The sequence below is a fragment of the Schistocerca piceifrons genome, chromosome 7 (assembly GCF_021461385.2).
Source record: "Schistocerca piceifrons isolate TAMUIC-IGC-003096 chromosome 7, iqSchPice1.1, whole genome shotgun sequence".
NCBI classification, from domain to species: domain Eukaryota; kingdom Metazoa; phylum Arthropoda; class Insecta; order Orthoptera; family Acrididae; genus Schistocerca; species Schistocerca piceifrons.
In genome coordinates, this window is record NC_060144.1 from 22311269 (window position 1) to 22325357 (window position 14089).

General features: G+C 46.3%; 1 protein-coding gene across 1 annotated transcript in view; it reads left to right on the forward strand.

Moving 5' to 3' along the window:
- Positions 1–655: 655 nt before the first annotated feature.
- LOC124805396 (myrosinase 1-like) overlaps positions 656–14089 on the forward strand; it is a 110068-nt gene continuing 96634 nt past the window's right edge. Inside the window, exon 1 of the mRNA XM_047265958.1 lies at positions 656–827. Coding sequence (XP_047121914.1) covers positions 656–827 — 172 coding nt within the window. The remainder of the gene's footprint in view (positions 828–14089) is intronic.

Here is a 14089-nt window from a genome sequence, read left to right on the forward strand (position 1 = left end):
GCAGCAAACCAGTCTCTGGACTGAGGACCATAACAACAACAACATCCGTTTGACCTATGGCAGCGCCATCTAGCGCGCCGACCACAGTGCCATCTGGTTTCCCCCTTCAAGCTAAACAAGTTTCGTTCTTTGCAGTTTGTTCGTTTCACGCCTATTTCGTGGGATATTTGGCCCGGTCACTGTCGATGTCCGGTGTACCGATTGCAAGCGATAAATTTCAGTAACGCAGCGTTCACAAGCCACGGTCGTTATCTCGTGTTGTCCTCTAGTGTAAACGCTCTGTAAACAGATACAAGCGAATGCTATAGAACGCTGGCTAACTGTCTGCGAATGCGCGTTCACTCGGGTGTAAAGGCGACACAAATGTTTCTCATCGGCTCGCATCTGAACTAATGGCGCCAGTCGCTTAAGCGAAAGAAGTTACGCTGGAACCTATGTTGCCAGTTAACAACTAGCCGTTCTCTTTCACGGACATTCATCGGACTTATCAGTTCACCGTTAGATGTGTAGCTAAGCACGGCCGAACCCAACTGTTGGCGCACGTTCCCGTCAGCGGAGTTATCGCAATCATTGGCAGCCGCCCAGATAAGAACACGCACTCTTGCACCGATAGGTCGGGGGAGCTACGTATAAAGGGACGCGCGCGGGCCGCGGGATGCGGACCACGGTGAAGATGACGTCAGCGACCCGCGCCCACAGCCTGCTGCTGCTGGTGGCTTCGACCGCCGCCTGGGGGGTCGCCCAGGACGCCGGGCAGTTCCCGGCGGACTTCCTGTTCGGCGTGGCCACGGCGTCGTACCAGATAGAAGGCGCCTGGAACGAGGGAGGTAAACGCTCGACCACCAGCACCCAAACAGCAGCAAGCACCTGTCGCGGACAAGCATACACTTTTCTTCTCGTTAATCCCTTCCAGTAAGGGTTCCGATGTACTCGAGATTTGGAAAATATGCCTTCATCCACCTCTGCGGTCGGATGCACTTCCTATCTCCACGGTTGGCAGTTACCAGAGCGAGGGAAGTCGTGCCAGCCCTATCTGTGAATTGCGTGACTTTGTGTATGAAGAAGAGGAATGGTAAGGAAAGGGAAAGGGTTGGCGAAAAACTATTGGCCTCCAGCTGCACGGGGCACTGTGGAAATGCAATGGCGAAAGCTGAAAATATGAGTTGCACCGGGTCTCGAGCCCGGATTTACCGCTTGTCGTGGGCAGTTGCCTTAACCGCTCCGGCCATGAGGATACGATCCCTGATCGACTCAGATTTCCAACTTACCCCTCGCCCATTAAACCCCTATTCGCAAATTATTGATTCCCGTGGGAGTTCGGGCGATATTAGTGCATCCACACTGAACTAAATGTCACAGAGCTGGCAGTTGATGGAAAATATAATCAGACTGACTGAGCCGGAATTCGTGTGCTCTTTTCCACCACAATGTGGATGGTCGTTTCACTTATTCATCACGGAACATCTGTTGTGTCGCGCCCTTATTCAGCTGGTATTTTCCTCGCAAGCCGCGACTGTCACCAGCAGATTTGTGGCAGCCGTTACACTAAAGGGAATTTAAGCCTTGTCGGCTCCCACGAAGACTGTGAGTTCCCCCTCACCTGTTTTTATTTCTGAAACAGATCCGCTTCGCACGGTTTTTGGCTTGAGTGCTTTTCTGAGAATATTCCTGATCATTTGAGAACATTCGAGAACTTAGTAAGAACGAACATTCAAAAAACTGTAAAACTGTTCGCATTTCACGCTCAAAAATAGCCCTGACTGCTCAAAAATGCTCGTAAATCCATTTAAGTATTCAAAAATACTCTAATTTGAAGTGAAATACACAGTCACTCATTCACTTCTTTACAGAATCCGGAGAACATTTTTGAACATTATGAAACGTTCAAGAACATTGGAAAACTTTAACGAACCCTCCGGAATAATGCAGAACACTCTGGAATATTCTAGAACATTCGAGAAATTTGGAAAACTTTTGTTGACATTCAAGAATATTCGTAAAAGATCGAGAAGAGTACAGATAAACACCAAATTTTTTCCACTTGATATACACACTGAAGCGAAATACACGGATGATGTCTCGCTCAACACCACAGCGTGACAGCGACCACTCCAAACAGTCATAAACACCGCAAAACGTCCGCAGCTCGTGGTCTCGTGGATAGCGTTGCTGCCGCTGTATCACGGGGTTCCGACTTCGATTCCCGGCCGGGTTGGGGATTTTCTCTGCCTGGGAGCTGGGTGTTTGTGTTGTCCCCTCATCATTTCATCATCATTCGTGACAGTATCTAGATTGTACTATGTAAGAAATTGGAATGTGATAAAAACTGACGAGTATGCAGTTGAACACCCACAAACCAAACGTCATCGTACTGCAAAGCGCCAACTGAACGCGAAATGGTTCAAATGGCTCTGAGCACTATGGGGCTTAACATCTGAGGTCAGCAGTCCCCTAGAACTTAGAACTACTTAAACCTAACTAACTTAAGGACATCACACACTTCCATGCCCGAGGTAGGATTCGAACCTGCGACCGTAGCGATCGCGCGGTTCCGGACTGAAGCGCCTAGTATTCCTATCCACACCGGCCGAACCGAACGCGAGCCAGTACTGAATTAAGAACTGCACGCGACGAATTTAATGACAACATTTGATTAGATGAAATAAAGGAGAACAGCGGAAAAAACGCTTTTGTCGGAGCACAAGGAGTCGAATACGCTCCTGTTTACAAGATTACGACTGAAAAGAGAGTTGCCATGTATTTATTTTACCTTAGTCAGCATCTTCAAAAATTCTCCAAAAATTTTTTGCATGCGAACGTATTCGCGCTCTTTTCAACACGTAACTCGCCTCTCACTCTCACAAGCTCCCCTAACCGTAACTCGTTGACACCCACTCGTCCATCGGTATAAGTCGCTCATGCCCATCCACTCCCAGTTTTTTGTTATTATTTCTTTGTGTTTCTCTAACTGTTGCTGTCCCCTGTCTCATAGCCACAGTCTCCTTCATTCTGTCCTACTACTACTACCACTACTACTACTACTACCACCATCTCCGCTCACATCACCATCTCCCTCTTGCTCTCTCTTACTGCTACTGTCTCATTCATTCCTTCCCACTGCTACTGTCTCTTGTATCACTGGCTCCCACCCACTTCAACTTTCTCCTTCTCTTTATTCCTATCCCACGGGCACTGTCTCTTTCACCCTTTTTCCAGCACTTTTCTATTACTGTCACGTATATTCCACTGTCTTTTGCCAGCATTTTTCTGTTACTGTCAAGTTTGTTCCACTGCCACTGTGTATTTTTCTTTCACTGACACTGCCGTTGTCTCCTCCACTCTTACTGTACCACAACCACTTTCTACTATCTTCCAACATATATTACTTTTCCGCATCTTTCCCATTGCCGTGCGTCCTTTCCTCTCAGCAAAAAGAGCGCGAATATGTTCGCATCCCAAAATTTATGAGAAAATTTTTACAGGTAACAAGGTAAATGAGGTGCTGGTATCCCGCTTTTCAATCAGAATCTTTTAAACAGAGCATATTCACCTTATTTGTGCTCTGATAGGAGTATTTTTTCCCTTATTCTCTGCTTTTCCCTGCCACAGCAGGGGGCGTCACTCCTATGAAACCCAACTTCATGGAACAACAAAATTATGGTAGTTTACTTATGTCACATTGAAATAACGGTAAACTAATTTACACCTTAAAGCGGCTTTAGTGTGCATAAAAACTTCTTCAATATCTCTGTAATTCGGTATAGGTTAAAGATATCAAGAAAATTTTCAAGGTCGTTCGAGATCGTGATCTTAGGAATACATCGTAAAAATTTCAGCCGTTTCCTGTCGATAGTCGTCTTGGAATACACAGCTCGGCTTTGGAGCGAGAAAATGGTACAAAAAACTGTTCTCATGAGGTTTCCTAAGAATCCGCTCGTGAACTATTGCTACGTCGAGAAGCCGCTTAAGACCCATCACACATTACACCATATGCAAGAAGAACTAACCTAAGTGCTCCATTTGCCTCGGCAGGAGGAATTGTGTAATATTCATACTTTGACCCTTTTCTGCATTACTGTAGGATAGTGACACTGAGACAGACAGACCTTCTGTGGGGTATACAAATAGTCCCTAGCCCAAGAGCTATACAAAACATCAACCGTATCTTTCTGTCGCCAACAGAAACTGACGCAGAAACCGCGAGAGAAACCCGTTCATATGGCTGAGGTTTGCAATGAATTAGGTACCGCGTGGTATCGCGTGTCTACCGATACAACTAGCACTGATGAACTTGGCAAAATTGGAAAAAAGGAGTCGGGTTTCGGAAATACTGTCTTGCTACCAAATTCATCACGTGAAACAAAACCATGGTGAATGCAGGGTGATTGCAGGATCATACCTATCACAGAAGAGAAACTACCCCTGTCCACCTTGTCACGAAAAAGCCCGAATCCATTTAATTAAGCGCTAACCAGCGGATGCTACCAGAAAATCTCGACACGATCGTTGTGAAAGCATGCAGGCTGTGTATGGTTGTCAGACAACTTCATCACACAACGTCCAGTCCGTCTCTTCAGACGCAAGTTCCATTCGCTGCTGCACGCCGTCGCCCGAAGACTGAAGCCTCTGGTCTGAACCCTGACGTCATTACCGCCCTGCATCTGCTCGCATAGTTTCTTTCTTGTCCGTGTCTCCTCTCCGTGATCTGAACAGACACCGCGCCGCAAAAACGAGGGTTGGAACTTTAATAGTGGCAGTTCGTAAAAAATAGATACGTGTTTCAAAGTTTTACTGACCATCAAAGTAGTCACCAGCATTGTATATAACCCGTTGCCAGCGATGTGGAAGTCTTAGCAGTGCCAGTTGTGTTGACAGTTCGAGAGGCGCGGTCCTGCAAAAAGTGTCATCACTTCTGTCTCTATGCTGTTCATTTTTGTAACACAACCTACGACCAGCTTAGAGACAGAAGTGATGACACTTTCTGCAGGACCTGACCATCATTTTGCAGAACAATGCTCAAGCACGTACAGTGCAAGATGTTACTGACTTATTGGACTCATGGGGCTGCTAAGTGCTGTACCACCTACTGCACTGCCCTGAGCCTGCCGGTGTGGCCGAGCGGTTGTAGGCACTTCAGTCTGGAGCGGAGCGACCGCTACGGTCGCAGGTTCGAATCCTGCCTCGGGCATGGATGTGTGTGATGACATTAGGTTAGTTAGGTTTAAGTAGTTCTAAGTTCAGATGAGTCCCATAGTACTCAGAGCCATTTTTTTGCACTCCCCTGACTTAAGCCCTCGCGAATTCAACTCGATTTCTAAACTGAAGGAAACACTTCACGGGATTCGCTTCAGAACTGATACAAATTCGTCGGGCAATAGACCGCGCCGCTCGAACTGTCAACACAATTGGCACTGCTAAGAGTATCCTTCGACTTCCACATCGCTGGCAACGGTTTATACACAATGGTGGTGACTACTTTGAAGGTCAGTAAAACTTTGAAACACGTATCTATTTTGTACGAGCTGTATATAAATTGTTGCCACTATCAAAGTTCCAATCCTCGTATAATCCTCCAGTGAAAAGGGCGTGTCAAAGTCTTTTCGATGCCGGAATTGTTAAGGCGTTGCCTGTTCTACTACCAAAGAAACGTCATAAAGAGCTGTTCAATCATCCGGCTTCCAGCCGACGCTGTTCTAGAACATTCTGTGTTGCTTCCCTACACGACTGATTCCTTTTTTAATCGCCAATCCGTAGTTTTTCGCTGTACGAGATTTTCAAGATGTCGCCTCTTAGCCTCATCATTCATCATTTGCAGGGTCGGATTCGTTGCTATCGATTTGGCGATGTTAGTGTCAGAGGGTGGATGGATGCCCTTCCTGTCGCCACTCCGCACCCCCCGAGACGGAATCAGTGTACCCCAACTGTCTGTGTCTAGTGTAAGCCATGAAATAGTGCGAGCGTTTTTCAAATGTCTGCGAGTCGTGTAACTGAGGTGGGACGTCGGGACCAGCCCGGTATTCACCTAGTGGGATATGGGAAACCGCCTAAAAACCACATCCAGGCTGGCCAGCACACCGGCCCTCGTCTTTAATCCGGCGGGCGGATTCGATCGGGGACCAGCGCACCTACCCGAGTCCAGGAAGCAGCACATTAGCGCTCTCGGCTACCATGGCGAGTGGCCTCCTAGCCTCATACTCTGTCTTTTTTTTTTTTTTTTAACAGCTCGTAATGAGGACGGTTCCCAACTTTTGGTGGAAGAATTCCTCATGCCACGGGGAGTAGCATGTGGTTAACGGATATCACTGTCTCTGGGAGTAAAGAAACTCAGTAAAGAGAGCACCACTTTCTTCGGGACGACAGGGGACAGGGATCTGTTCAAAGTGTTCCCCACTCTACCGGCCTCCCGAGAAGCCACCGGACTGAGTAAACTGCCTTCTTCAAAGCATTCTTTGACCGAGCTGGGTCTACTAGTATAACAACCATTTATTCACTACGTGCGAGTCTCACGATGACTCGTTGTTGTTAGGGTTTTTAGCAGAACCTGTGCTGGATGAAGGGTCAGATCATCGTTGGCTGGCTGAGTACCCGTGTCCCACCTGACAAGGGTCAGAACCTCTCCTGCTGTCGGCCCAGGTCCACACGCAAGAACTCCCAGTCAGAACAGGGACAGTTAATCTCTCGGAAAACTGACTTGTTCTCTACAGTCACTGACATCTTCACAGGAAGAGATGACTTGTCTAGTACAATCACTGGCATCATTACTGTATTTAGCCATAAGCGCAACTCGATCTGTACAAACATGACTATGATTCATGCATTTCGCGCAATAAAATGAGATGTGTCAGGTCAGAAACAGACTGGCACCTCTCAATAACTCCTCAAAAAGAAAAGCTACCACCTCACATCCACTATAGTATACAAAATCGGATAGCCAGTGTCCGACTATGAATGGGTTTACACGTATCGAAAACTTCTCCCAAAAACATTATTTTTCTATACAGACGTGTTCAGACGGTAAGTGTACTAGACTTTTAAACTTTTTGGGAAAAGTATACTTGAAAAAAATTAGAGCATACTGTCGGGACACTTGTAGACTATTATTCCACGTTCTCGCCATCCCGTTCAGAACATGCGGTAAGCCATCGGACTCCTTCATGCCCTCCTCGAAGAACTCCTTCTCCTACTTTCGAACCTCTTTCGGCGCCTATTCGTCGGTTGAAAAATTAATTCCACTTATGTATCCCTCCAAGTAGGTCAAAAGACGATAACCTGAAGGGGTAAGTCAGAGGAACACAGAGAGTAGTTCAAAACATCCCAACCAAATGAGTCCAACAGCGCCTTAGTGGCTGACGTTGTGTGAGAACGGACGCTGTCGTGCAACAGGCACGCTCCTCTCGAAAGCCACCCCCTCCTTTTGTTTTGAATGCTCCTTTTGAGTTTTGCCCTCCACTGTGGCCGAGCCGTTCTAGGCGCCTCAGTCCGGAACCGCGCTGCTGCTACGGTCGCAGGTTCGATTCCTGCCTCGGGCATTGATGTGTGTGATTCCTTAGGTTAGTTGGGTTCAAGTAGTTCTGAGTCTACGGGACTGATGACCTCAGATGTTAAGTCCCATAGTGCTTAGAGCCATCTGAACCAATTTTTAGTTTTTTTCTCATGGACTCACAATATCGTTTTGCCCTATGGTCTCCACCTGAAGCAGAAATCTGACCTTTATCTTGCTATAACACTGAGTCCATGATTTTTTTTTCTTTTGCTCGAAATTGTGGTCCTGAATTTTTTGCAGGTCTGGGACTGATGTGACGACGCTGTGACAACTGTATTTTTGTCTCACGCGTGTAACGACCCAGCCTCATTTCATCTCTAGTCATAAAAGATTTCAGAAAATCCCCACCTTCCTATTGAAATCGCTCAAGAAACTCACGGGCGCCACTGATCCGATCTCTCTTGTGCTGTTCTGGCAGCTCTTCCGGGAATCATTCTGAGCACAGTCTCCGGCATCACAGCGTTTCTGTGCGTGTCTCGTATAAGAGAGTTCTGGACAGTTATGAGAACATCGCAGAAATTTCGTCCACCGTCAATCGGCGGTCTTGATGAACAGTCCCCCGAATTTTTGCACCAACTTATTAGTCAAAATGGAATTTCTTCCACTCCTTTGTTGGTCATGCACATATGTTCTGCCTCCACTGAACTCCCTACATCACTTAAACGGACTCGTTCTGTTCGTAACACCTTCGTCGTAAACTGTTTCGATTCCCGAAAAATTTGCGATCGGTGTTATTCCTTCCGTGTGTAGGGGGCGGGTGATGGCACATGGCTCGCACTTGGCTGGATTTCTTACCGACATCTCTCACTCTACAACGTGTGTTTACTTCCGCCTTCTTGCGATGCTCGCTCTGGCCAAGGGAACGCCCTCTACCTCTCAGTGCTGCCAAAACTAAAAAAAGAAAAACCAGTAGCCCACTATAGTCACAGTAGACTTACTTTCTGAACCTGCCTCGTCCATGCTCAATCACCCTCTCTCCTTATCATTTAGTGTGTAAATATATAAATTCTTGGGTTTTCCCACTCTACAGATGATTCTTTTGCATTTACACCACAATATCTTAAAATTTGTCACTCTGTCTTGTTTATAGTGATACAAAATCGTAATCTTATTGGAAAATGCTGTCTTCTGAATCGAAGCGGCAGTTACATGTATATGAGCTGTATCCTCTGAAAAAAATAGAGTTTTTGTTTAATCTCTTTGTGGCACTATATTTGTTTCAGTTGTATACTTTGATAACTGTCTCGCTGTCATTCTTGTTGTATGACATTCTACAACGTTCTCCAGTATTCTGGAAGGAACATTGCGGTCAGTCCAGGCCACCTTGTCACTCGATTCCCAGCTGTTCACCGACTTCTCGTAAGAAATGCATCGCGCGATCCTAAATTAGTCTACTTCGATGGTTGTTTTATCGTTATGCACGGTGTTACAAAAAGGTACGGCCAAACTTTCAGGAAACATTCCTCACACACAAAGAAAGAAAATATGTTATGTGGACATGTGTCCGGAAACGCTTACTTTCCATGTTAGAGCTCATTTTCTTACTTCTCTTCAAATCACATTAATCATGGAATGGAAACACACAGCAACAGAACGTACCAGCGTGACTTCAAACACTTTGTTACAGGAAATGTTCAAAATGTCCTCCGTTAGCGAGGATACATGCATCCACCCTCCGTCGCATGGAATCCCTGATGCGCTGATGCAGCCCTGGGGAATGGCGTATTGTATCACAGCCGTCCACAATACGAGCACGAAGAGTGTCTACATTTGGTACCGGGGTTGCGTAGACAAGAGCTTTCAAATGCCCCCATAAATGAAAGTCAAGAGGGTTGAGGTCAGGAGAGCGTGGAAGCCATGGAATTGGTCCGCCTCTACCAATCTATCGGTCACCGAATCTGTTATTGAGAAGCGTACGAACACTTCGACTGAAATGTGCAGGAGCTCCATCGTGCATGAACCACATGTTGTGTCGTACTTGTAAAGGCACATGTTCTAGCATCACAGGTAGAGTATCCCGTATGAAATCATGATAACGCGCTCCATTGAGCGTGGGTGGAAGAACAAGGGGCCCAATCAAGACATCACCAACAATGCCTGCCCAAACGTTCACAGAAAATCTGTGTTGATGACGTGATTGCACAATTGCGTGCGGATTCTCGTCGGCCCACACATGTTGATTGTGAAAATTTACAATTTGACCACGTTGGAATGAAGCCTCATCCGTAAAGAGAACATTTGCACAGAAATGAGGATTGACACATTGTTGGATGAACCATTCGCAGAGAGAACATTTGCACAGAAATGAGGATTGACACATTGTTGGATGAACCATTCGCAGAAGTGTACCCGTGGAGGCCAATCAGCTGCTGAAAGTGCCTGCACACGCTGTACAACTGGTTCTCCAGTAGCACTCTCCATACAGTGACGTGGTCAACGTTACCTTGTACAGCAGCAACTTCTCTGACGCTGACACTAGGGTTATCGTCAATTGCACGAAGAATTGCCTCCTCCATTGCAGGTGTCCTCGTCGTTCTAGGTCTTCCCCAGTCGCGAGTCATGGGCTAGAATGTTCCGTGCTCCCTAGGACGCCGATGAATTGCTTCGAACGTCTTCCTGTCGGGGCACCTTCGTTCTGGAAATCTGTCTTGATACAAACGTACCGCGCCACAGCTATTGCCCCGTGGTAATCCATACATCAAATGGGCATCTGCCAACTCCGCATTTGTAAACATTGCACTGACTGCAAAACCACGTTCGCGATGAACACTAACCTGTTGATGCTACGTACTGATGTGCTTGATGCTAGCTAGTACTGTAGAGCAATGAGTCGCATGTCAACACAAGCACTGAAGTCAACATTACCTTCCTTCAATTGGGCCGACTGGCGGTGAATCGAGGAAGTAGAGTACATACTGACGAAACTAAAATGAGCTCTAATATGGAAATTAAGCGTTTCCGGACACATGTCCACATAACATCTTTTCTTTATTTGTGTGTGAGGAATGTTTCCTGAAAGTTTGGCCGTACCTTTTTGTAACACCCTGTATATCATCAGGGACAGTCAAACACGACGAATAACCAGTACTGCAGCAGCGACTGAGTTGCGCTGTTGCATGGTGGTAGCAGTCAAGGTGGGCCCGGGCCCCAGTGCTGGGCTGCTGGTGTAGGCGTAGCGAAATTTCTGCGCCTTTCACTGCCCTTGTTAGTAATGTCGCACTGGACTAATCTGGGACCGCTCTATCGAAGCGAACGTACAGTTCCACTTTAAACTCATATTGTCCTCTCGCCGACACTGGCGCCGCGTGAAAGCAGTGTTTGTTTGGACTGACTCCGGCTACACATTGCAAGAACACCAGAGAAAAAGCGCTTGACAAATCTTAGGGGGAGACAAAGTGTATATTAATGATCACACTTCTTCCATAAATTGCTGAGGTGTGGAACCGACATTCGGCGCAATTTCGACAGTTCTCCAGTATCCTGGACGTTAATAATTTACAGTGACCATATTGTCAGTGCCACGCTGTGGGGAGAGTCATTTAAAGTACGGTAGAGCCTCATTGTGCTGCTGTCCTAAGTGTGCAAAGTGGAGAAGAAGACGCTGATAGATGTTTTCTGACCAAAACTAATCTTGTTCCGATGGAAATTGTGAACAGACACACACTTAATGAATCTCGATAAAGACGACGTAATTGCACTTACTCAACTCATAGTACTGAGATAACCTAAAAATGTCTTTGATTTCAAAATACGTGAAACGAACTGTTGTCGTTACCTTTGCTGTATTTTTCACTCATATCGCTGGTTTGATGCAGATCTCCACACCAGTTCATTCTTTGCGAGTCTCTCCACCTCTGTGTGACTAACGCAATCCACATCAGTTTGAACCTCTTTACTATAGGAAAAACTTCGGTCTCTGTTTACATTATTTCCCACATACTTTGCCCATCTTAGTCACTTGCTCCCATAAATCCCTTTTCTTCCCCTTCGATTCAGTGCTTCTCCTTTGGTTACTCGATCTGCCCTCTATCTTCAGCACTGTTCCATAGTACCACGTTTCACAGGTGCAGTTCGCTTCTTCCCTGCTGTGTTTATCGTCCACGTTCCACTTCCACGTAAGACTACACTCCAGACAAATGCTTCCAGCAAAGTCTTCCTAGCACTTAACTTTGTATTGGACGCTGTCAGAAAAATATTTCTTGCTATTTCCGGTCTGAATATTGTATTATCCTCACTTAATCCCTCGTCAGTGATCCAAACAGGAAAACTCGTTTACTAATTTTAACATCTCGTCTTCTACCCTAATTCCCTCAACTTCATCTAACTTCGTTCACCTACACTCTTACTTTTCTTGTACTTTTGCTAGTGTTCATCTTAAAAATTCTATCCGTTCCGTTCGACTGATATTAGGAGTCTTTTGTCGTCTTTAACAATTCACAGTAACGACACACCTCAAAAAATTGTTTCTTCTCTCTGCACATCAATTTCTTTTGCAAATTTCTCATTAGTTTTCTTTATTGCTTGCTCTGTGTGCAGTTTATACAACGTGTGGAGAAGACTGCATCACTTCCCCACTATCTTCTCCTACCTTGCAAGTTCCAAAATGATCTCCCTGCTAGTCGGGTTCTAGCGGTCATTCTTATTTTTCAACCATGACATACTGAACTGATAGTTCGTTAACAAATTTGCCGGCAACTGCGTTCTTTGATACTGGCATTAACAAATTAATTTTCTGTCTGAGGTATTTCTCTTCTATTACATATCCTGCGCATAGGTGAAACAATTTTGCTGTGGTTGCTTCTTTCAAGAATCTTAACAGTTCTTTACAAGGTCGTCTACTTCAGGTAGCTACTTTGTTTCGACTTATGTTTTCAGTATTCAGTTATATACTTTTAGCAGCATGACTTGTCCCATCGCCCCTTCGTCCACTTCCTCGTCCCTTTCATAATATTGCCATGGGCCTTCTGCACGGAAGCGGCAAACAAACTGGTATAGGCATGCGTATTAAAAAACAGTGATAAGTAAACAGGTAGAATAAGGCGTTGCGGTCGTTAATGCCTACATAAGACAAGTGTCTGGCGCCCTTGTTAGAGCGGCTACTGCTGCTAAAATGGTAGGTCATCAAGATATACGTGTGTTTCAACGTGTTGTTACAGTCGACGCACGAGCGATGGTACACAGCATCTCCGAGGTAGCGATGAGGTGAGGGTTTTCCCGTACGACCATTTCACGAGTATACCGTGAATATCAGGAATCCGGTAAAAATTGAATTCTCCGACATCGCTGCGGCTGGAAAAAGTTCCTACAAGAACGGGACGTACGACGACAGAAGAGAATCGTTCAATGTGACAGAAGTTGCCTGGTCGGACAAGTCTCGTTTCAAATTGTATCGAGCAGATGGACGTGTACAGGTACTGAGACAACCTCATGAGTCTATGGATCCTGCATGTAAGCGGGGGACTGTTCAAGCTGGTGGCGTGAGGCGTGTTCAGTTATATGTGATCCATGATACGTCTAGATACGACTCTGGCAGGTAACACGTACGGAACCATCTTGTCTGATCACCTACATCCATTCATGTCCATTGTGCATTCCGACGCACTCGGGCAATTCCAGCAGGACAAAGTGACAGCCCGCACGTCTAGAATTACTACAGTGTGGCTCCAGGAACACTCTTCTGAATTTAAACACTTTCGCTGGCCACCAAACTCCCGAGACATGAATAATATTGAGCATATCTGGGATGCCTTGCAACGTGCGGTTCAGAAGAGATCTCCACCCCCTCGTACTCTTTACTGATTTATGGGCAGCCTTGTGGGATGCATGGTATCAATTTCCTCGAGCACTAATTTAGACATTAGTCGTGTCGCGGCAGTTCTGCGTGCTCGTGAGGGCCCTACACGATATTGGGCAGGTGTACCAGTTTCTTTAGCTCTTCAGTGTATGTATGCCATCCACCTTACAGCATTCCCTCTCTTGCTCAGTACAGGTTTGCTATCTGAGCTCATCATGTTCATACAGCTGCTTCTTTTTTCTCAAAAAGTGTCTTTAATTTTCGTTTGCATGACATATGTCTTTCCTGTAGTCACACATGGTTCTAAATCGTTATACTTGTTCTGTAGCCACTGCAGTTTTGTCGGTTTGTGTCCCCTCTCAGTCTCATTTCTTAACTTCCGTATTGCAGAGGGGCCGTGCGTGAAGTCAGGATAGCGGCAGCTCTGCGTCGGCAGGACTAGGGGAAGAGGTGAATGACCTCGCGCCACGGCGAGCTGCCGGCGCCGCTTTGGTCCAGCACGAATGGTCTCGTTCGCGTGTGCTCGATCCCACTCCGAATTCTGTGCTGACCCTTGATGACCCATCCACGATGTGGTGTTGTTGGGTGTCGTGTGGTCGGTCGATCTTTTTACTACCGGCCTGGTAGGTTTGAGCACGCGCAGGCGCCGAAAGCCGTCGGCACACGGACCGTGTTGTCGAACGTTAACGTTGGGCGTGCCAAGTTCAACGTGCTGCTGAACGCTCAGGAACGATGCGACTTGTGCATACGGT